Source organism: Chlorocebus sabaeus, chromosome 7 (assembly GCF_047675955.1).
Source record: "Chlorocebus sabaeus isolate Y175 chromosome 7, mChlSab1.0.hap1, whole genome shotgun sequence".
Taxonomy (NCBI): Eukaryota; Metazoa; Chordata; class Mammalia; order Primates; family Cercopithecidae; genus Chlorocebus; species Chlorocebus sabaeus.
The window spans coordinates 22960618-22984401 of record NC_132910.1 but is presented as its reverse complement, the minus strand read 5'-3'; the positions used below and the strand labels follow the sequence as shown (position 1 = coordinate 22984401).

The following is a 23784-nucleotide window of genomic DNA, read 5'->3' as shown; positions in this document are numbered from 1 at the left end:
TTAGTGTTTTTTGATATTAAAACTATAAATTAATGTAACATATATCTTTTCTCCATCAAAATACTTCCTAAAAAGCAGGTTTTTGGGGCCAAGCATGGTGGTTCACATCTGTAATCCTAGCACTTTGAGAGGCTGAAGTGGGAGGATCACTTGAGCCCAGGAGTTCGAGACCATCCTCGGCCAATTAGTGAGACCTAATTTCTACAAGAAATTTAAAAATTAGATGAGCATGGTGGCATACACCTGTAGTCCCAGCTACTCAGGCAGCTGAAGCAGGAGGATCACTTGAGCCCAGGACGTTGAGTGAGCTATGATTATACCAGTGTACTCCAGCCTGGATGACAGGGCAAGACACTGTCTCAAATAACAAAGTAGATTTTGTTTATTCACAAATTTTTTGACCAATTCTATTTTTTCCTCCACAGATTTATGTGGGAATATTCCACTAATTATGGACAAGCTCCTCTGTCGCTTTTAGTCAGTTACACCAAGAATTATCTTTCTATGGTAGGGTCCTGCTGTACCTCTGAAAGCCCAACCGTATGCTTTTTGAAGGAGGTATGTCCCATTTTACTTATTACATGTTTACGTTTTTTTCTTCTAATAGCATTCCTCTTAGATAATGGTAGGAATTGAGATTTTACAATCAGTAAAAGTTCCTAAAATGCCCCCTGCATCTTCTTAATTGGAAAATAAAAGTAATACCTCTGGAAAAGTAATATCAATAAGTTCTTTTCGTCAGTGTTCAGTTTCCTAGTCATTAAAAAATCATGAAATTAATAGTCCCTATTTTTGCCATTTATACAATATTCAATGAATCTTGACCATCTAATGAGATTCTTTCACTTGTTTTCTAGAGACTCCAGCTTAAATATTTATCACTTCTCACCACTCTGTCAAACAGAGTCTGTTCACAATATGCTGCTTATGGGGAGAAGAAATCAAGGCTCAGGTAAAGATTAAGTGCTATTGTCATATTTAGATGTTTGGTTCTGCGCTATCTATCCATAATTTTTGGGTTTTTTAAGATGTCTATATTGAAAGGTATAACATAGACTTTTCAGCTCCAATAATCTTCAAACGTCTGGCCAAATTCTTCTTTTCTTTTCCCTATACAGGTTATGAACAACAAGGAAAAAGTTTATGTCATAAAACATGAGATTTGCTTTTAATCAATCTTTTCCATATAGTTGACCACTAGAAAATATTTTTTCAGTGTTCATATTAGCATATGTTACAAACAAAAAAGCAAAAAAACCAAAAACGAACAAACAAACAAAACCACAACTTTTTTGTTTATTGCCTATTATTTGCCTTGCACAATTTATCTTGGAATGAAACATCTGAATTCTTACTTGTTGTATGAAGACTTGTGCTACACAGTATATATCTCTTGCCCTTCATTAATTTATTCTCATTAGTTATTTACCGTTGTATTAGTCTATTTTCACTCTGCTGATAAAGACACACCTGAAACTGGGAAATTTACAAAAGAAAGAGGTTTAACTGGACTAACAGTTCCACATGGCTGGGGAGGCCACACAATCATGGTGGAAAGCAAGGAGGAGCAAGTCACATCTTACATGGATGGCAGCAGGCAAAGAGGGAGCTTGTGCAGATAAACTCCTGTTTTTAAAACCATCAGATCTCATGAGACTCATTCACTATCATGAGAACAGCACAGGAAAGGCCCATCCCAATAAATCAGTCACCTCCCACTGGATTCCTCCCATGACATGTGGATATTGTGGGAGTTATAATTCAAGATGAGGTTTGTGTGGGGACATAGCCAAACCATATCATCTCACCCCTGTCACCTTCCAAATTTCATGTCCTCACATTTCAAAACCAATCATGCCTTTCCAACAGTCTCCCAAAGTCTTAACTCACTTCAGCATTAACTCAAAAGTCCACAGTACAATGTCTCATCCAAGACAAGGCAAATTCCTTCTGCCTATGAGCCTATAAAATCAAAAGCAAGCTAGCTACTTTCTAGATACAATGGGGGTATAGGCACTGGGTAAATGCAGTCATTACAAATGGGAGAAATTGGCCAAAACAAAGGGGCTACAGACCCCATGCAAGTTCAGAATCCAGTGAGGCAGTCAAATCTTAAAGGTCCAAAATGATCTCCTTTGACTCCATGTCTCATATCCAGGTCATGCTGATGCAACAGGTGGATTCCCATGGTCTTGGGCAGCTCCACCTCTGTGACTTTGTAGGAGACAGCCTCACTCCCAACTGCTTTCAAAGGCTGGCATTGAGCAACTGTGGCTTTTCCAGGTGCATAGTGCAAGCTGTCAGTAGATCTACCATTCTGGGGTCTGGAGAATGGTGGCCCTCTTCTCACAGATCCACAAGGCAGTGCCCCAGTAGGGACTCTATTTGGAGGCTCCACACCCACATTTCCCTTCTGCACTGCCATAGCAGAAGTTCTCCATGAGAACCCTGCCCCTGCAGCAAACCTCTGCCTGGACATCCAAGTGTTTCCATACATCCTCTGAAATCTAGGCGGAAGTTCCCAAACCCTAGCTGTTGACTTCTGTGCACCCGCAGGTTCAACACCACATGGAAGCTGCCAAGGCTTGAGGCTTGCACCCTCTGAAGCCATGGCCTGAGCTCTACATTGGCCCCTTTCAGTCATGGCTGGAGCAGCTGGGACACAGGGCATGAAATCCCTAGATTGCACACAGCATGGGAACCCCGAGCCTGGTCCACAAAACCACTTTTTCCTCCTAGGTCTCCAGGCCTGTGATAGGATCAGCTGCTGTGAAGACTTCTGACATGCCTTGAATACATTTTCCCTATTGTCCTGGGGATTAACATTCAGCTCCTTGTTACTTATGCAAATTTCTGCAGCCAGCTTGAATTTCTCCTCATAAAATGGGCTTTTCTTTTCTATCGCATTGTCTGCCTGCAAGTTTTCCGAACTTGTATGCTCTGCTTACCTTTTGAAACTGAATGCCTTTAACAGCACTCAAATCACCTCTTGAATGTTTTGCTGCTTGGAAATTTCTTCTGCCAGATACCCTAAATCATTTTCCTCAAGTTCAAAGTTCCACAGATCTCTAGGGCAGGAGCAAAATGTCACCAATCTCTTTGCTAATACATAACAAGAGTCACCTTTGCTCCAGTTCCCAAAAAGTTCCTCATTTCCATTGGCGACCACCTTAGCCTGGACCTTATTGTCCATGTTGCTATTAGCATTTTGGGCAAAGTCATTCAACAAGTCTCTAGGAAGTTTCTAACTTTCCCACATCTTCCTGTCTTCTTTTGAACCCTCCAAACTGTTCCAACCTCTTCCTGTTACCCAGTTCCAAAGTCACTTCCACATTTTCCAGTATCTTATCAGCAGCACCCCACTCCTGGTACCAATTTACTGTATTAGTCTGTTTTCATGCTGCTGATAAAGACATACCTGAGACTGGGCAATTTACAAAAGAAAGAGATTTAATTACTCACAGTTTCACATGGCTGGGGAGGCCTCACAATCATGGTGGAAGGCAAGGAGGAGCAAATCATATCTTACATGGATGGTGGCAGCCAAAGAGAGAGTTTGTGCAGAGAAACTGTTTTCAAAACCATCAGATCTTGTGAGACTCATTCACTATCATGAGAACAGCTCAGGAAAGACCGCCCCCATAATTCAATCACCTCCCACCGAGTTTCTCCCACCACATGTGGGAATTGTGGAAGTTACAATTAAAGATGAAATTTGTGTGGGGACACAGTCAAACCATTCCAACCTTATATTTGCAAACTTCACTTTGATTTTTGTATGACTACTGTTAACTCATATTTTAATTTTGATAGTTTTTGTGTTGCACTTCTCTCATACCTTCTCAAACATCTAGATTTACCAACTTTTTTCCCTCAGTACTTACAGTCTCTTTAACTCCTTCTACTATGCCCTAAAAGCTTTTTTCCTCTAATGGTAATCAAAGAACTTCTTGCCAGCAATGCATAATAAGCTTCTGTAATGGGAATAGAAACTACTTTCTTGAGTTCTTCAAATATGAAATTATCTCAGAACTACTTGAATACTCAATGACAGTTTCTCTAGTCCTTTCTTTAACTTTCCTTTTACATAGAGATAGCATGTTTGACAGGTAGAACAGAGGGAATTTATAATATAAAGCCACCATATATATTACTTAGTCATTAAATGATACTTGTCTTTATGTCTAGAAATGTACTTAAAGGAAATAGCATTTGCTATGAACAGATTTAGCTACAAAATGTTACTACCACTTTTTTACATTAAAAAATTAGAGATTTTCTAAATGTTCCAAGTTAATGATGACATATACATATTCTTTTTAAAGGCTACATAATCACTGTATGTGTATACCATATTTTCTTTATTTATTCATCTGTCAATGGACAATTGGATGGCTTCTGTCTCTTGGTTATTACATAATATATTGCTAAAATTATATAATAAAGAAATATTTAATGAAAACTATAAAACATTGCTAAAAGAAATCTAAAAAGAGCCGGGCGTGGTGGCTCATGCCTGTAATCCCAGCACTTTGGGAGGCCGAGGTGGGTGGATCACAAGGGCAGGAGTTCGAGACCAGCCTGGCTAATGTGGTGAAACCCCGTCTCTACTAAAAATACAAAACTAAGCCAGGCGAGTGGTGGCGCCTATAGTCCCAGCTACTCAGGAGGCTGAGGCAGGAGAATCACTGGAACCCAAGAGGCAGAGGTTGTAGTGAGCCGAGATCATGCCATTGCACTCCAGCCTGGGCGACAGAGTGAGATTCCGTCTCAAAAAAAAAAAAAAAAAAAGAAAAAAGAAATCTAAAAAGATGGAAATAAATGGAAAGATATCACATGCTTGTGGTTTGGAAGACCTAACACTGTTTAAATGAGAGCAATCTAGAGACTCGATGCAATCCCTATCAAAATCTTAATGCCATTTTCTGCAGAAATAGAAGAAAACATCCTAAAATACTCAAGAGTTCCCAAGTAGCCAAAATAATCTTGAAAACAGAACAAACTTGAAGGTCTAACACTTTTGATTTTAAAACATTCCACAAAGCAACAGTAATTAAGACAGTGTGATGCTGGCATGAAGACAGATATATAGGCCAGTGGAACAGACTAGAGAGTCCAGAAATAAACTTTTGCATATATGGCCAAATGATTTTCAGCAAGGGTGCCAAGATTACACAATGGGGTTAAAAGATAGTCTCTTCAAAAAATGGTGCTGGGGAAATCACATATCTCCATGCAAAAGAATGAGATTGGAACTTTATATAATGTATAAAAATTAATTCAAAAATGGATTGAAGACCCAAATGTTAAGACCTAAAACTATAAAACTCCTAGAAGAAAACATAGGAGAAAAGCTTTCAGGATTTTGGATTTGGCAATGATTTCTTGAATATGACACCCAAGTACAGGCAACAAAAGCATAAACAAACAAATAGAACTACAACAAACTTTAAAACTTCTACATATCAAATGACACATTTAACAGGGCAAAAAGGCAACCTACAGAATGGAGGAAATATTTGCAAATCATGTATTTGATAAGGGTTTAACATTCGGAATATACAAGAAACTTCTATAACTCAACAACAGAAACCAAGTAACTTAATTAAAATAGGGATAAAAGGCTTGAATAAACAATTATTGAAAGAAAATATACTATTGTCCAATAAACATACGAAAAGATGCTCAACGTCACTAACCTTAAGATACATGCAAATCAAGTCTACCACCATACCACTCTGAAGACACTCAATCTCATCTGATCTCAGATGCTAAATAGGGTCGGGCCTGGTTTGTATAATAATTGGATGGGAGAAATGCAAACCATAACCACAGTGAGGTATCACCTTACACCCATTAGGATAATCACCATCAAAAGAACAGAAATTGGCTAATGTTAGCAAAGATGCATAGAAATTGGATACATAGAAATGCATACAAGCAAAAATGCTTGTACACTGTTGGTAGGAATGTAAAATGGTGCAATCATTATGGAAAACAGTATGGAAGTCCCTCAAAACATTAAAAATAGAATTAACTTGTAAACCATCAATTCCACTTCTGGGTATATATCTTGAAAATTCAAAGCAGGATCTCAAAGAGATTTGCACTTCCCTGTTCACTGCAAAATTATTCACAATAGCCAAGAGGTGGAAGCAACCCATATGTCCATCAATAGATGAATGGATAAAGACAATGTGGTATATACATACAATGGAATATTATGTAGCCTGAAAAAAGAAGAAAATCCTGTCACATGCTACAAGGATGAACCTTGAGGACTTTCATTATGCTAAGTGAAATATGCCAGTCTCAAAAGGATAAATACTCTATAATTCCACTCATATGAAGTATTTAAAGTAATCAAAATCATAAAGACAGAAAATAAAAAGGTGGTTGCCAAGGGACTGGAGGATGATGGAGGGGAAGTGGGAGCACAGCAAATCAGTGTTTAATGAGTATAGTTTTAGTTTTACATGAGCAAAATTTCTAGAGATCTGTTGCAAAGCAATGTAAATATACTTAAACACTGAATGTATACCTTAAAAATGGTTAAGACAGTAAATTTAATGTCATTTTCACCTCAATTTTTAAAAATAATATTTAATCATATTCATGATATATTAGGAATATTAATATAGAAAAAATACTTAATGATATTCCCGGTATATTAAGTGAAAAAGACAAATATGAGAATAGTATAGCGTATCATTCACAAATAAAATATTTAAAGGTTACACATCCAAAATATGAACATTTATTAACTCTGTGGTGTAAAGCTACATGTCTCTATAGTTTCTAAAAGAATTTATAAAACACACTTTTTACAATTCTGTGAGAGGCCACAACAATACAACCTTGGCCTTATGAATAGAGAGAAAGAGACATTTGTGATTTCTTCATTGACGCTTTGGATCTAACATTTTAAAGACGTGCTTTCACTATGTAGATCTGGCAAGAAGGGAAGCTGCAATTGAGAACTGAAAATTTGAAAAGATTCATTAGGGATCTCTTGATCTTGAGTCTGTGGCTTGGGTACATAAGATCTATTGCATAGCAGATGTGCTCCCATGCATCTCTTGAGGTCAAGGAGTTGAAACTGTGATATTATTTCTCCAAATAGTGTGTTCATCATGAAACCAAGAAAACTGAGAATGTTGATAAGCTAACAGATTTACTTTTAACTGTTTAGCAATCTCATAAAGTTAGCCCAAAAAGTGCCTACTGCTGATCTGGAGCATGTTTTGCCACTAGCTGAAGATGTTACTAATATCCTCTCCAAATGCTGTGAGTCTGCCTCTGAAGATTGTATGGCCAAAGAGGTAAGACAATCTTTATTATCATTATCACCATGTGCCAGGTATTGAGTGCCAAGTACTGAGTGGCAGGTACTCTTCTAAGCTCTATTTCATATGCATTATCCTAATGGATGCTCACATGTATCCTGTGAAATATAAATAATTCTTCACATCACTGTACAGGTGAGAAAACAGAAGATTAGCAACGGTCAATAATTTGAGACCACACAACTAGTAAGTGGCAAAGTCCATATGCAAAGATAAGATTATCTGATTCTCAAGACCTTATACTACTTGCACTGTATGGTATTCATTACCACATATGGTCATTTAAATTTAATTGTAATTAAAGTTAAACATATATATTTAAGTTGAATATGATTTAAAATTCAATTCTTCAGTTATACTAACTGCATTTCAAATGGACAATGGTAGAAGCTACTACTGTTTTTATTATACTTTTTATAATTTGATGCCCATCTCAAATTTTTTTTTACCATTTTTCATTTTCATAATCCTTTAAAATGATTTATATTTGAATAATTGCTTTACCTGAAGATCAGTCTCCAAGGTCTTGTCAATCTCTGTAGTAATATATACATTGTGTCACCTTGTCTTTTTCCATTAAAAACGCATGTCTGTGTTAATAGATGTTTTTCTATAAGGATTTATAACAGCTAAATAGAATTCTGTTGCCTATGTCCATGTCATGTATTACATCTATCTACCTAGACATACCATATTTTTATTTTACTAATCCTCTATTGTATTTAGGTTGTGTTGATTTTTTTAAACATTTTAATAAAATGCAATGTTGCACTTAATAGCCTTATAGTTGTTGTCCTTTTATCCATAATTATTTTCTAAGTATAAATTCTTAAAAATAGAATTGTACATTTTTAAGACTTTTAGTACATACTGACAAATTACCTTTCCAAATATTGTACCAATTTTCTTTCCGAGAGTATTCATGCCGACTTTCATAAATGTGATGCCAAAGCTTGTAAGCCTACGTAATTCTTATTTTTAATTAGACTATCAGGAAACTAACAATGCACAAACTAACCATTCGTTTTGTAGCTGCCTGAACACACAGTAAAACTCTGTGACAATTTATCCAAAAAGAATTCTAAGTTTGAAGAGTGTTGTCAAGAAAAAACAGCCATGGACATTTTTGTGTGCACTTACTTCATGCCAGCTGCACAACCCCCCGAGCTTCCAGAGGTGGAGCTGCCCACAAACAAAGATGTGTGTGATCAAGGAAGCACCAAAGTCATGGATAAGTAAGTAGAGGTGATGTGAAAACATGTTCCCATTTTAAGTTCATCTGGACAAAAAGTGGGGGCCAGCCAGACGGAGGGAAGGTATGCTATCACTCATTTCAAACACAGGCAAAGTACTACTTTTATGCTTTTCATGGACTTTAAGTATTTGTTAATTGATTGTAAATAACTAAAATTTGTAAAACACCATAATCAATTGAGTGTGATAGAAAGATTTTGGGTAGGGAGAAAGAAGCTTAGAGTTCCTAATTCTGCCTTCTCTGATTCTTGTGCACGGCCAAAAGAAGTGACTTGACAATTCTGAACTTCAGCCTATTGTTAATTAATTTGAAAATGTTAATACTTGCCTTATTTAGCACACAGATTGCTAATGAGAAATGCATGTAGAAATGTCAGTGAAAGTAAATGTGAAAACACATATTTGTATACAATGCTGAACACATGTAAAATATATCACTCAACCAGAAATGTTTTTAATATTATTAACTAGTTTTATCATATTACTTCTGGCTCAAAATCACAAATCAAAAGCCTAAAGTACATTAAACTTTTGGACAGTAAGCATTTGATACAAATAAAAGAGATAGCAAGCACAGAATATTTTTTTCTTAGCATTATCGATATTCATTTTCATTAAATTTAAAAAGAGATTTAATGCAAAGAAATGGTAAACTTTTATCTTGTTTCATCCAACTAAAAAAAGAAGTAAGACAAATATACCATGGTTTGAATAGATGTGTATGCATCATCATGGCATAAAAATATTTCACAAATAGTTGGAAGCCACAGGTTGAAATATCAATTAGCAATATCAGATGGCAGAAGTTATATAGGACTGAAACTTTAATTTACATTTTTCTAAACGTTTATTGTTTTTATAAGTGCATAGACAGCAGTGGGATAAGACATAATGAAATAATTTACACAAACCTATTCTCACAGAAAAGACTTTTGAAGTACCCACTTGATGTTTTATATGGGGTCAAATGTATTATGCTTGCACAAAGACAGTTCCATATGCATTTGAAGTAAATATGTTTACATATAATAAATTTAAATGTATATTATAAGCAAAGCTTTAGTTCAATATTGACTAGTCATGATAGCAAGTATTAATAGCTTGTATCTCAATGAAAGTATTTTATAATCCAAAGCCTGTTGATTTAGAGTCAGTCTGAGCTAAATCTCTTCTTTTTAATTAAGATGCAGAAACCAAGTGCTCTGCCTTTATGACAGATATTTCACATTTTAAAATGTAGGCCGGGCATGGTGGCTCATCCCCACAATCCCAGCACTTTGGGAAGCTGACTCAGGCAGATCACTTGAGGTCAAAAGTTCCAGACCACCCTGGCCAACATGGTGAAACCCCATCTCCACTGAAAATACAAAAATTAGTTGAGCATGGTGGCAGGCACCTATAATCCCAGCTACTTGGGAGGCTGAGGCATGAGAATCACTTGAACCCGGGAGGCAGAGGTTGCAGTGAGCCAAGATGGTGCCACTTCACTCCAAACTGGGTGACAGAGGGAGACTCCGCCACAAAATAAATAAATAAATAAATAAATAAATAAATAAATAAATAAATTGTAAATATATAACACATATCTCCTTTTCTCGCGCATGCTAGGTATACATTTGAACTAAGCAGAAGAACTCATCTTCCAGAAGTATTCCTCGTTAAAGTACTTGAGCCAACCCTAAAAAGTCTTGGTGAATGCTGTGATGTTGAAGACTCAACTACCTGTTTTAATACTAAGGTATATTTGCTAGATTTTCTTTATCAAGCACATAGATCAAGGGTTGGAAAATTATAGTTCATGAACCAAAACTTGCTCACTGCCTACTTTTATATGGCCTACAAACTAAGAATAGAAGAATGGTTTTACATTTTTACATTGCTGGGAAAAAAGCAAGGGAACATCAGTATCTCATGACCCATGAAAATTATACAAAGTTCAAATTTCAGTGTTCATACATTAACTTCCACTGGGACACAGTCATCCTCATTGTTTCTGCAAAGCTTACAACTGCTTCTGTAGAGAGTTGAGTAGTTGCAACAAAGACCATATATGGCCTGCAAACCCTAAAATATTTATTATCCTGCCTTCTGTAGAAAATGTTTGCCAATGCTTAATGTATATAATACTCATACTGATACAATATTTGGAATTTTGATTTAATAGCCAGATGGGACAACATTTCAAGACAAATAATTTTGTTATGCAATTATTGTTTTCTTACAGGGCCCGCTACTAAAGAAGGAACTATCTTCTTTCATTGACAAGGGACAAAAACTATGTGCAGATTATTCAGAAAATACATTTACTGAGTACAAGAAAAAGTAAGAAACTTGTTCTGGCTGTATCCTCCAAATTTATCAGTAATATTTTCTTAGTACTATGAATTGAAAGCATAGCTGAACACTTAAGCTTGTCTTCAGTGAACAACAAAAAATAGGAGGTTCAATTAGGAGTTTTTTAAAGTAGTCAGAATCTCATAGAGTGGAATAATAGACATTGGAGACCCCAAAAGGTGGGAGGGTAGGAGAGGGGTGAAGGATAAGGAACTCCCTATTGGATACAGTGTACATTATTTGGGTGATGGTTACACTAAAAACCTAGACTTCACTATGCAATACATCCATGTAACAAAAATGCCCTTGTACCCCCTAAATCGTTTTATTTTTTAAAAAGTAGTTCAAATCTAACATCTGTATAGGAATAAGCTAAGTTTTTCTGGGGGAAAAATGTCATGTTTATCAAGTGAGCCGCCGGTTAAAACAGCCACAAAAATATAGATTACAAAATCTATCTGCAGGAACTTGATTCAAAATGGCAAAATGAGCACATAGCTTAGCAATATTCTTACCCCAGAAATTTTTGTAGATATTGCTGTACAAAATTGAGGACCTATAAAACTGCTAAAAGTATTATCTAACTTCATGGCATATTGCCTGGCAAGAAGACCCAAACTTTCAAACAAGCATACTGTCAGCCATCAACAACATATATACCCTATAAATTAGAAATAGAAATGTTAACTACCAATAATGTTATATGATAGTCATTTTTCTCAATTAAGACAAGGAAAAAGCATTTTCTATAAATAGGCATTAACCGTAAAATAATAGGCCATAATAAGGAAAGAAGTAGTACTGGGTTCTTGGGGAAAGTCTCCATTGAGAAGACCATGTCATTTTTCCTAACTTTAGTAAATTTCTCAGATACTATTCCCTACCCCTAAACCTTTTTTTTTTTTTTTTTTTTTTTTTTTTGCATCCTCTGAGTCTCTTCTAGCCTCATTTGCACCCCCCCAGCAGCTCAAACCTACTTGTTTCAACAATGCCTTTATGAACTAACTGGTCACCCTTACCCTTTTGTCCCTTCTCAGCATCCATTCTTGCCAAGCCTAACTCTAGATTAGCTTGGGTCTCCTTATCTCCAATTACCCAACGCTGGGCTGGCGAGCATTTCCTGAAGAAAGTCATAAAACCAAGCTGAGTTGTTCACTGTGGGAGTGGAGAGATGCCGAGATCTTCGATTGTTCAAACTGAAAGAATCAGGACATATCAAGTCCTATCACCATCCTGAGAGATGGAGAGTTCATTTCTAGGAGAGCTAAAAATAAGAGCCAAAGTTTCCTTACTCCCATATCAGTGTTTTCCAATATAGTGAGTTGAGAAGTAGGTAAATTGAGGGTGAAATTATATAAATTATGAGAGAAAAAGAGGCATTAAGGTGGTATGAGGTCTTGTAAAAGAAATATTCTATAAGGAATTTGAAATCTAAAACTGAAGAGAAGGTGAAAGGTTAGGAAAAAATAGAAAAGGGACTCTTCTATGTTGAAATAATGAGGAAATGAAAGAAGACTGGAATTCCAATTCAGCAGCGATTTGTATGTTTACTTTTATGACCTCGAAGAGGCATATGTTTCACTTTCTGATCTCAAATTGACTATTCTATACCACAGGTATAGAATTTTCTTCAGACAGGCAAGTATTTCATCTGAAATGGCTATTATTTTGCATTAGAAATTTGTATAAAATAAATACATGTAGTAAGACCTTACATTTAAATGGTTTTTTCAGACTGGCAGAGCAACTAAGAGCAAAATTGCCCGATGCCACACCCACAGAACTGGCAGAGCTGGTTAACAAGCGCTCAAAATTTGCCTCCAACTGCTGTTTCACAAACTCACCTCCTCTTTACTGTGATTCAGAGGTAGGAAAATGTAACCCTCTACCTAATACGGCAGAATCTTTTAAGAACATATGCACTCAGATCTACTCATTTCTTTCCTGTTATTGAGATGTCATTATGTGACAGGCTTTTCCTGGTGTTATTATAACTTGGCTGTCTTTGCAATGAAAGTAAAAAACGTAACTGCTTTCATGTTATGCTCATTTAAAAGCAAGTTGAGGCAGTTGTAAAACTTAGGAAATTTCGTACTTTTTTTAAGAAACAAAAAAGTCTGTGAATACAGGCAACAAAATATGTGTAGTGTTTTATGATTTGTGAGTTGGAACCTAATAACAGCCTTTTTAAATGAAAAAGAGACGAATAAGAATACAGTGAAAACATCAGAGTTCATTACCTTCACATAGTGAAGGTAAACTGCATTTCATATATCTGTATGTGTGTTTATATGGATATATACATATGCATATATAGGTAGGTACATTGATAAAAAGAAATACTTTAGAAAAATGGGGTCACATCATACTTTCTATTAATATGTCAATTATAAAAATATTGCATTTAATTTTGTTTTAATATGACAGAAAAATGCAACTGAAGAATTTCTAAAGGTCACAAATGTTTCATTACTATAAGAGTTATTTTCTAAAAACTAAAAATGATTTTAAAGAATACTAAAATTTTAGTCATTTTTTTATTACAAATTTCTTTTTTAGACACTATCAGTTGGCTCCAAACTCTGAAAGCTAAAGGTATTAGAAGTCCTATATATCTTCCAGTTTCCCTCCCTACTCCCCCCAATTTTGGATAGTTCTTGGATTAATCTTTCCTTAAGTGTCCCTTCCCCTCATCCCTGTCTCCCCTTTTTCTTCCTTCCCCTCCCGCTTCCTGGTTCAGGTCCAATATTGTTAACAGTAAAATAACCCCTTCCCCAATCCCCTCCTCTTTTCTCTCTTTCCCCTTCTCTCCCGTAAATGTATTTCCATAGTTGCCAGATCATTTATTTTTTAATTTGTGCAAAACACGGGCAGTTCTGGCCAGACCTTTTTGTTTTCTCTGATAGTATTAATAGATGAATTAGTGTTTATTTAATCACCGCATCTGAGGCCTATTGGTTTTCTCCTATAAACCACAGTCATCCTCCATTTTACCTGTTACTCTCCAGCAAGCATTTCATTTTTTTAGAAGAGTCAAAAGACAAAAACAATACTTCATTTCACTTTACTGCTTATTTGGAGACATTAGTAATAACTCCAAGAATTGTGTTGTCTTGCCCACCCTATTTCTCAAATATAGAGGCAGGGTTAGGAATAATTGTATGCCATACCAAATGCTACTTAGGTTAAATGATTTCATGCCAATTAGAAGCCCTTAAACCCTTGTTTTGCTTGCTTGCTTGTGTGTTTGCTTGTTTGTTTGTTTGTTTGTTTGTTTGTTTGTTTTGAGATGAAGTTTCATTCTGTAACTCAGGCTGGAGTGCAGTGGTGAGATCTCGGCTCACTGCTCTCCACCTCCTGGGCTCAAATGATTCTCCTGCCTCAGCCTCCTGAGTAGCTGGGATTATAGGTGTGCACCACCACGCCCAGCTAATTTTTGTATTTTTAGTAGAGATGAGGTTTCACCATGTTGGCCAGGCTGGTCTGGAACTCCTGCCCTCAAGTGATCCACCCACCTAGGCCTCCCAAAGTGCTAGGATTACAGGAGTGAGCCACCCACCGTGCCCGGCCAGAAGCCCCTTTCTATAAATTAATTTAAGAATTTACCTGAAGTTTTGTTCATCTATCAGCCGCGAAAGCAATAAAGTCTAGCATCTGTTAGACTGAATTTAAAAATATCCAAGAACTTAATTTTTAAAAAAGCAGGTCACAGAAGTATAAATGCTCAAAGAAGACTATAAAGATCATCTAGAGTAATTTCTCACTCAGTTAATACCTTCCAGAGGTGCATTCAGCCTCCATTTAGATATAGTCAATTTATCTACTCCTAGGAGTCAAAACAGAAATGACCGATTTCATTGCCAGATAGCTGCATTATGAGAACATTCTTCTGTAAATTAAGCGGTGATATTCCCTTTGTAATTTCTCCTGCAATCACCCTGGCTTTCTCTATCAACTAGAAAATGTCTATTCTCTCTTCGCAATAGCAACTTTTTTATACTTGAAGTGGCTTTTTAAAAATTAAGCTGTGTAAAGTATTTTTTTAAAGTATTGGGCTATGCATTCCAAATTTCTTAATATTCATATTGTAGTAAAGTTTTATTTGTTTTGTTATGTTTTGTTTTGTTTTATTTTATTGTGCAGTGCCTAAGAAAAAAGTCTTAGTTTGACAAATGGAGCTACATCTTTTTCTAATGTCCTCCTTATAGCCTTAGGGATTCTGGTTTCTTTTCTAATTTCCATATTTACACTCTGGTCCGAAACCTATCTGCTAATCTTGTTTGTATCAATTTATAAAGTCAGAATTCCAGATGGCGAGAGTACAGTAGAATAAAAGTCTTTTCTTTATATTCTACTGACAAATATGCCATCTTAATTGTTCATTAAAATTCAAACTAAGATTCTCAACATAAAAACAGAAGCAGCTAGATTGTCAGAATATTTTGGTCATTGTGGGCATTAAAACATTTTTAGCATAAAATAATTAATTAATCTGAACAGTTCCTTCCTTTCATACCAAGTTGCTTTTGGTAACTTAAATATAGTATCAATTTAGGTGGCCTTAACCTAGAAAAATAAAATCACCTTACATAGAAGTTGTTTGCTACCAGAAAAATTTGCTCTGAGAGTCTGTTATTATGACAGAAGAAGAAAACAGTCTAAATGTCTTTTAGATTCTATAAGAAATGTCACTTTTGAAACCCTTCCCTGTGCCTTTGTTATCTGTCTATACAGATATGCACTCTCCTGCCTGACATCATACAAGACAAACTGAACTTTAAGCGCAAATTCATGCTTCCTAAAAGCCCCTGGTTTTTCATTTCTTTGAGTTGGTTTTCAATATATTTTTCATGATAACATATTGCCATTCAAATCACTACAATGATGAGAAGGCAGGTTTATAGCTCTCTCTCTTCTTGCTTTATCGCTAGTAAATTTATAGCAGCTGAGTAGCCTATCTTTCAGTAATTGCTAAAGTAGGGTGAGATGAATGGAGTTGTTGAGATACTTGTGCACATTTGATTATTCAGAGCACTCAGAGATTAAATCCTCTAGTATTTCCATTAGCCTTCTAATTGCCTTTGTAAATTCATCTCGTAGCTAGGTAGGCAAGTTCACCCCTCCTTTCTGACTTCACGTTAGTGCAACATCCATTTGAACAGCATTCTCTTTAATTTCCAATGCCTAATGTGAATGTCCCACTTGTCCTATAATATTTGGATCCTAATTTGTGAGATCTCTTTGTCATATATTCGCTTGAAAAAGTTTTCCTTAAAAGAAATATCCATCTACTCCTTTCACTCCAAGTCACTTATATCCAGGGATCAGTCTCTACTTGTCATTCCAAATACACTTGGCACAACTACTGGAAGACTGGCAAAAGGGGCTTCTGAACCATACTAATTTAGTGTTTCGTTACATGGAAATTTAATGTTTCCTCACCCCAATCTTGAAATGACCAGGACATAGAACAACCAATGTCATTTTCTTTTGGCTTTGGTACTCGTAGAGCTGGTTCATTTGTTTATGCCAAAAAAGGCCCATTTGCCTGCAGAAAAACCCTATAGTTACAAAATTAGACTTACAATCTTTTTTTCTCGTTCTACCATCATTCAGGCAGAGCATTATTTCCTTTAAAATGTTTCAACAGACTGCTAGTGAGCATCAGATATGATTTCCCAAAATATTCCAAAAGTCTTTGTAATATTCTGGAAATGATCACTAAAATTTTGAAAACATAGAGACAAATACAAATAGGCAAGTGGAAGCCGGGCAAAGAGGAGACCGACAAGTAGAGTGATATACTGTCTACCCCCATGCTCCCCTCTGTCTTTCTTATATCAGGAAAAACTAGTATATTCACTGTAGTTTGTTTTATCTCTCGGTATAACTCTATTTTATAATCCTCAGTGTCATAACTATCGTTGATTAAGCCACTGCTGTATGTTAAGCAGAAATATTAATAGCCTGGCATATATGTATTTATAGAATAACCCAAAACAATTCTAGATATTATTATTTTAATTCCCCCTTTTACAGATGGGTTGAATAAAACTTACAGAGGTTATATGATGTTAGGAAAATCTAAGTTTATTCTGTATTAGTCTGTTACTCCTCCTCAATGTCCTTGTCATAGACTTCAGCCCTAACTTAGCTAATCATGACAAAAGCAAAGTATTGATAGAAGACTATTGACTGAAAATCCAAAATTATTGTTAAGTAGCAAAAATGATACTGGGTTGGTAATATCACCCTGAATTCTATCCATCTCACTTCCTTGGACTCTTCCTCCATTAGATATACTCTCTTCTTTTGCATCAACATTTTTACCAGCTCTGTCCAATTTGTATTAAAGTTACTCTTCTTATCTCAAAAAATAATAAATAAGGCACTTTAGATGCCTCCCTAGCTATATTTCTTTCTCCTCCCTTACAACCAGGATTCTTGCAAGAATACCATATACTCCAGCTCCTCACACTTATTAACTCCTAAACCCTTTGCAGTCTGGCTTTTGATGGTACCATATGACTATCAACAAAGGCATGCCAACAGTATCCTTCCTGCTAAATCTAATAAACATTTTTCAGTTCTTACCAGGTTTCTCCTTAAAACACTTGATACCCATAAGTATTCCTTTCTTCTTGAGCTAATTTACTTAGCATCTGTATTATTATTTTCTACTTTTTGTCTTTCTATGATTCCTGTCTTCTTGTTCTATTTCATATTGTCCTCTTCCTTTACCTATCTCTTAAATTTGTTTACAGAGTTTTTTCCTTGCTCTTCATTTCCATAGTACTACATTTTCTCAACTGTTTTCATCAGTGCTTATGCTTTTAATCTCCAAATCTCTACCTCCAACCAAGATCTCTCCTTCAGCCTCAGGCTTTTTATCCAACTGCCTATAGGACTCTCTTCTCCCCCAGTATCTTGTCCCATAAGAAATTTAAAATCAACACAGCCAAAATATTTTTCCTATAACCTGCTCTATGGTTTTTGCGTTTATGAATACTATCATCATTTACCCATTGTCCCACGATGAAAATTTAGTGAGTCCTTTTATTTCTCCTTCTCTTTTTCCACACGCACCAAATAAAATTCCAAATCTCATCAATTCTAACTCTGCAGCATCTCTCAATCTCCCACCCACATTCTTCTACATTCTTGGTATTTAGTTTCAGGCAATCTTTCACCTGAATTACAGCCTGTCCATTGGTCTCCCACCTCCAGTCTGCCCACAGTGCCACACATCCAATCCCATCTCTATACTGAGGTCAAATCAACTTTTTAAAACACAAAAATGGTTAATACTCTTCTCTAATAGTTCTCATTGCTTCCAAATTAAAGTACTTTTTTAAAAAAACCAAAATACAGATATTTTTGACCTTGATTTCTTCTCCAAGTAGTGACTTGCTGTCATCACTTCTTGTGCCTCCTACTCGGGTTCTCCTGAGCTACTTGCAGTTTTCCAAACACGTGAAACTTGCTCTTACCTCAAGGCCTTTGCATGTAATGACTCCACCCACTTGCCCTATTTCTCATCAGACTTGCCTTGGCTGAATCGTTCATCAGGCTTTAGGGTTCAAGTTAGAAGACATCTCCTCCTCTGAGAATTCTTCCCTGGCACTCAGACTTCTCTGTTGTCTAATAACATTCTGTGTGCACCCAATAATTAGCACTTATTAAACTCTACTGCCATTTTTTCTTGTCTACTTTTCCCAGCAGACTGTAAGCCCTTCAACGGCAGAAATGATGTAAAGCTAAATAAATGTGAAGGGTGGCTAATAAAAACTGCATTGAAACATTGCATCTTGGCAAGAATCCTTTCCTCTAACCAAAGTTTCAAGATTTTGTATACCTTCTGCATAATCTAGTAGGCTACAAATGAAATACTTCATAAGTTATATAACATTCTTTTTTCATTATCAGATTGATGCTGAATTGAAGGATATCCTGTAGTCCTGAAGCATGTGTACTAACTTTGGTAAGTATATTTTTTAAATGCAGGACCAAAGAATCCAGCATTGTATGATATATTTTAAATATCAAAGAATTGGAAGGAGACTTTAATAAATTTATTCTTATCTGCTCAAACTCATTTTACAGATGAGAACATTAAGCACTGAGAAAAGTTAAAGAGCTTACACTTTCACAAGAGCAGTCAACTTCTGATATATTTAAGACTAGAATCCAGGTTTACTGGTCCCCTGCCTTGTGCTTCATCCATCATAATCTCACATGTAACATAATGACAGCATAAAGAACATTTAAAGGATTCTGCCCATCTCTACTAAAAAATACAAAAAAAAACTAGCCGGGCGAGGTGACGGGCGCCTGTAGTCCCAGCTACTCGGGAGGCTGAGGCAGGAGAATGGCATAAACCAGGGAGGTGGAGCTTGCAGTGAGCTGAGAATCCGGCCACTGCACTCCAGCCTGGGTGACAGAGCGAGACTCCATCTCAAAAAAAAAAAAAAAAAAAAAAGACAAAAGTTTCCGATGTACTTCAATAGGAAGAACTCTGAGTTTAAAGACAGGGCTCATCAAGTCTTAAAAATGACACAGCAAGGACCTTAGGAGGAAAGGGACATTCTTATTCAAATTAAAACACTACTGTTGAAATAGTGTTACTTGCTTTTTTCAGTTACTATATTTTCAACTATTAAAAAATGCCAGATGTAAATATTAAGAACATAAAAGAGTTTATTCCTACATAAGTTTACATCTTAAACTGAAGTTGACCTGAACTCTGCACATTTCAACAAAAATATTTTCTCTCCAGATTCAACTGTATTTATGCTAAAGATATTATGCCTAAGACTTTTGATGCAAACTTGTTTGGATCTCAGTTCTTAGCTGAACTGAGGCTTTTTAATAATGTCAATTTTTATTTTGCTGACTTACTGACAACCCTGCCCAAAATAATGTGGAAACAAAAGCCTTCCAATCCATTGACTAATAACATTAAATCATTTCGCCATGTTCAGCTTTTCAACTATTATTTAAGTCTTCTGAAGCAGTAAAAAAGAAAATTAACACTCTGAGAAACCAGTGCAAGGGGGATGGTCAAGAAAACTCGTATTTGAAATCACCCAACCTGGATTAGAATCCCCACTGTATCTGTGAATTTGAGCAAGTTATCTAACCTGTCTAAAGATGAGTTTCCTTTCATGTACAATGAAATTTTCAATATCTCCCTCACAGTGTCATTATAATGATTGAGATGGTGTATATAAAATATCTAAAAAGTAGTAAAAATGAATATTAGCAGTAATACTAGCAAAGTTGTTGCACTGATGCTCCTACTACTACTGATATGAATCTAAACTAAAAAGTTTTCCTGCCCATATATTTTTGTGCTTTGGTATACAAATATCATATCCTAAAGATAAAGTAAGTTCTCTAAATAATTTTCCAAGGAATAAAAATCAAAATGCAAGTTACTTGAAGTGTAAATATTCTAGAGTTAAAATAATTTCTGATCTCTGTTGCTGCTAAATTATTACATCTTCCCACCATTTCAATGAATCTACTTTCTCTTTATCTCAATCCACATGTAATAATCTCCAAAGTTAAAATTGCAATATGCAACAGTGACCTCATCTCTCATCCTTCAAGATTTGTTAAGCTTTGATTAAAAGTCAGGGTTATTTGGAAAGCTATATAACTTTGATTTTGAATATGTTTTTCACTGGACTATGTTATTATTCAGAACTCAGAGTGCATTTCCTTAGTGTTGTATGTTTTCAGGCTTTGGGAAAACTAATTAAAATAGGAGAAGATATCCTAAAATAAGTAAGGAGGAAGTAATAATTTGATGGATTTCAAGAGATTTCTTTTCAGAACAAATTTCAGAAGTATGTTTAATGCTAACAAAATCAAGAGATAAACTCAGTTTGTCAGTGATAAATTAATGAAGATTCTAATATACTGATTCTTCTGGTTCATGGTCATTATCTTCATCTGATAAGATGAAGAAATGAAATTTCTTATTCCTCCTGTATTAGTCTACATTTTTCTCTGGCCTTTAATTAATTCTTTGATTTCTATGCTACTCAATTGTTTGGCTACCCAAATACATTTTGATCATCAGGATGGATTATTCACATATTCACATATTCCTTCCTAAAATTATTCACATATTCCTTCCATGGATTTTGGTAACATGCATCGACTGTTTTGAGCTCAATTTTATCCACTGCTTGTTTATCACCATTGCATTCTGCAATGATGAAGGCCTACCAAAGTTCAATTATTTCAGGAATAGTTACATGGCTTTGAAAATGCAAATTATAGCTTGTTCATAAGGTTATAGGTCTGAGGTACTTGATATCCAGAAATAATGGGACCACAACTTTACCACTTATCTTAGGTTTCCAGAACACAACCAACTCATTGCAGTTCCTGGGTTCCAGGGGGAATTTTGTAGCTGTATTGGACAACTGTGAAGTCATTCAACTATCAGTAGCATTACCCCCAAAATAACACAATCCTAGTCATGAGCTGCTCTAAATCCATGTCTTAACGTAATGACTTCAGAGTAAGTGCTGAGTACTTTCCCTCAGATAGATCAGTCTTTTCATCATATATTAAACTATTCAAGTAGAAAATATCCATTTTCTTCAATGATTTTTCCCTTTTCTATAACAGGTGATCCGCATAAGTGGCACATTGTTTAGAGTGAAGCAGTTCCTAAAACCATTAAGCCAACTTCGGTTGACCATGTGTTTCATTTCCATTTAAGCCTACCCATCTCTAGTTAGGGATTTGAATCACTCATAGAAATTGAAGCCTTTTGTCTCAAGGTATTCCGATCCCTAGTAATACCTCTGATTCATGTCTTCCGGTCAACAGTTTCACACTATTTCACTCTCAATTAGAGTCTTATTAAAAACTTCAAATTCTCATCTTGACAGTTACTGGTCTCCTTGATCAATCTTTTTCTTCAAGCCTTCAAGCTCCAAATTGATTGTGGCCACACTTGCATGCACTTTTGGAGACAGAATCTCTGTCTCTCTTTCCCCTCACTCCCGCCCCCGAGACGGAGTCTCACTCTGTTGCCCAGTCTGGAGTGCAGTGGCATGATCTCAGCTCACTGCAAGCTACCCGTCCTGGGTTCACGCCATTCTCCTGCCTCAGTCTCCCGAGTAGCTGGGACTATAGGCACCCGCCACCACACCCGGCTAATTTTTTATATTTTTAATAGAGACGGAGTTTCACTGCGTTAGCCAGGATGGTCTTGATCTCCTGACCTCATGATTCGCCCACCTTGGCCTCCCAAAGTGCTAGGATTACACGCGTGAGCTACCATGCCCGGCAAATCTCTGTCTCTTAATAAATCTCACAAAGCCTAATATTTTTTGTTGTTAGCTTTGGAAGCAAGTAGTAGTCCCACTGGGTTGCCAAAAACATAAATGAGTTGGTACACAATGTAGAATCAAATTGGGTGAAAATATTTTAGATACCAGAATCACACCCAGCACAGAGAGTCGCTCACACTATGAGAGAAACATAGGAACTGAGGCTGTGAGGGAACAGATTTGTGTCTCTCATTGCATCCTCACTCCAAAGTATAAACTCGTTGAAGACAATGAAATATGGAATTTTTTATACGGTGCAGATAGAACTATGACATAACTATATGATATTGTCTTGGAAGGGGGGAAAAATTAAGGGAGACTATTTGGCCCTAATACAAAGTAGAAGACAATTTGATAAAAATTCATGCTCAGTGTTTTGCTAAAATTAAAATTACTGAACTATTGTCTCAATTCCATGATTGGGGGACTCATTATGCCACTGGATGACAGCTTTGCCCTGTCCATAATTGTTATTACCATAGAGCAGAAAGTTGCATTCATCACCAGTTAAAAATGTAATTAAAAAACACTGCACAGGCCAGGCACGGTGGCTCATGCCTGTAATCCCAGCACTTTGGGAGGCCGAGGAGGGTGGATCACAAGGTCAGGAGTTCGAGACCAGCCTGGCCAATGTGGTGAAACCCTGTCTCTACTAAAAACACAAAACGAAGCCAGGCGGGTGCTGGCGCCTGTGGTCCCAGCTACTCGGGAGGCTGAGGCAGGAGAATGGCGTGAACCCGAGAGGCAGAGCTTGTAGTGAGCTGAGATCATGCCACTGCACTCCAGCCTGGGGGACAGGGCAAGACTCTGTCTCAAAAAAAAAAAAAAAGAAAAAAAAAAAGAAACACTGCACAATATGCAATGTGCCCTGGTGTATGACATATAAAACCATCACTACCGGTACTGGGACTGTCTTACATTTTGTTCTTATTCTGGACCTGTGAGATGGGCCATAGTGGATATATGGGTCATCCTAGACAGAGTCATTTTTGGTATAAATATTAAAATAGCATGAGGTTATATGTGTCTATTGAGCAGTATTATGGTTGTTGCCCATTAGCTCTGTTTTTCTAACATAAAATTCATTTCATTATTCTCATAGACCTAGAGTTGGAGCCACCCAGGGGAATGACCTCTGATGACCTAACCTAAGCAAAACCACTGAGCTTCTGGGAAGACAACTAGGATACTTTCTACTTTTTCTAGCTACAATGTCTTCATACAATGATAAGGATGATGATTTGCTATCAAAATAAATTGAAATATAATGCAAACCATAAATATGGCTGAGAATTATGTGGCTCTGCACAATGTTGATCTTCAGAACTATTCCTGTGTCTTTCACAAAAATGCTGCAGTAGGCTGTCTCATAAGGCCTGTTTTTGTCTAGATCTCTGCTGTTTCCTTCTAAAAGACTCAACATTAAGCATGCACTTTACAATTCCCAATACACTAAACTCCATTCCTTGATTGATTCTCAGGCTTAGTAGGCACCA

General features: G+C 36.3%; 1 protein-coding gene across 1 annotated transcript in view; it reads left to right on the top strand.

Moving 5' to 3' along the window:
- Nucleotides 1-23569, top strand: part of GC (GC vitamin D binding protein) — a 43404-nt gene extending 19835 nt beyond the window's left edge. The window contains exons 5-13 of the mRNA XM_007998843.3: nucleotides 426-558; nucleotides 858-952; nucleotides 7193-7322; nucleotides 8379-8581; nucleotides 10209-10338; nucleotides 10825-10922; nucleotides 12669-12801; nucleotides 18861-18915; nucleotides 23391-23569. Coding sequence (XP_007997034.1) covers nucleotides 426-558; nucleotides 858-952; nucleotides 7193-7322; nucleotides 8379-8581; nucleotides 10209-10338; nucleotides 10825-10922; nucleotides 12669-12801; nucleotides 18861-18890 — 952 coding nt within the window. The 3' untranslated portion in view covers nucleotides 18891-18915; nucleotides 23391-23569. The remainder of the gene's footprint in view (nucleotides 1-425; nucleotides 559-857; nucleotides 953-7192; nucleotides 7323-8378; nucleotides 8582-10208; nucleotides 10339-10824; nucleotides 10923-12668; nucleotides 12802-18860; nucleotides 18916-23390) is intronic.
- Nucleotides 23570-23784: the final 215 nt, after the last annotated feature.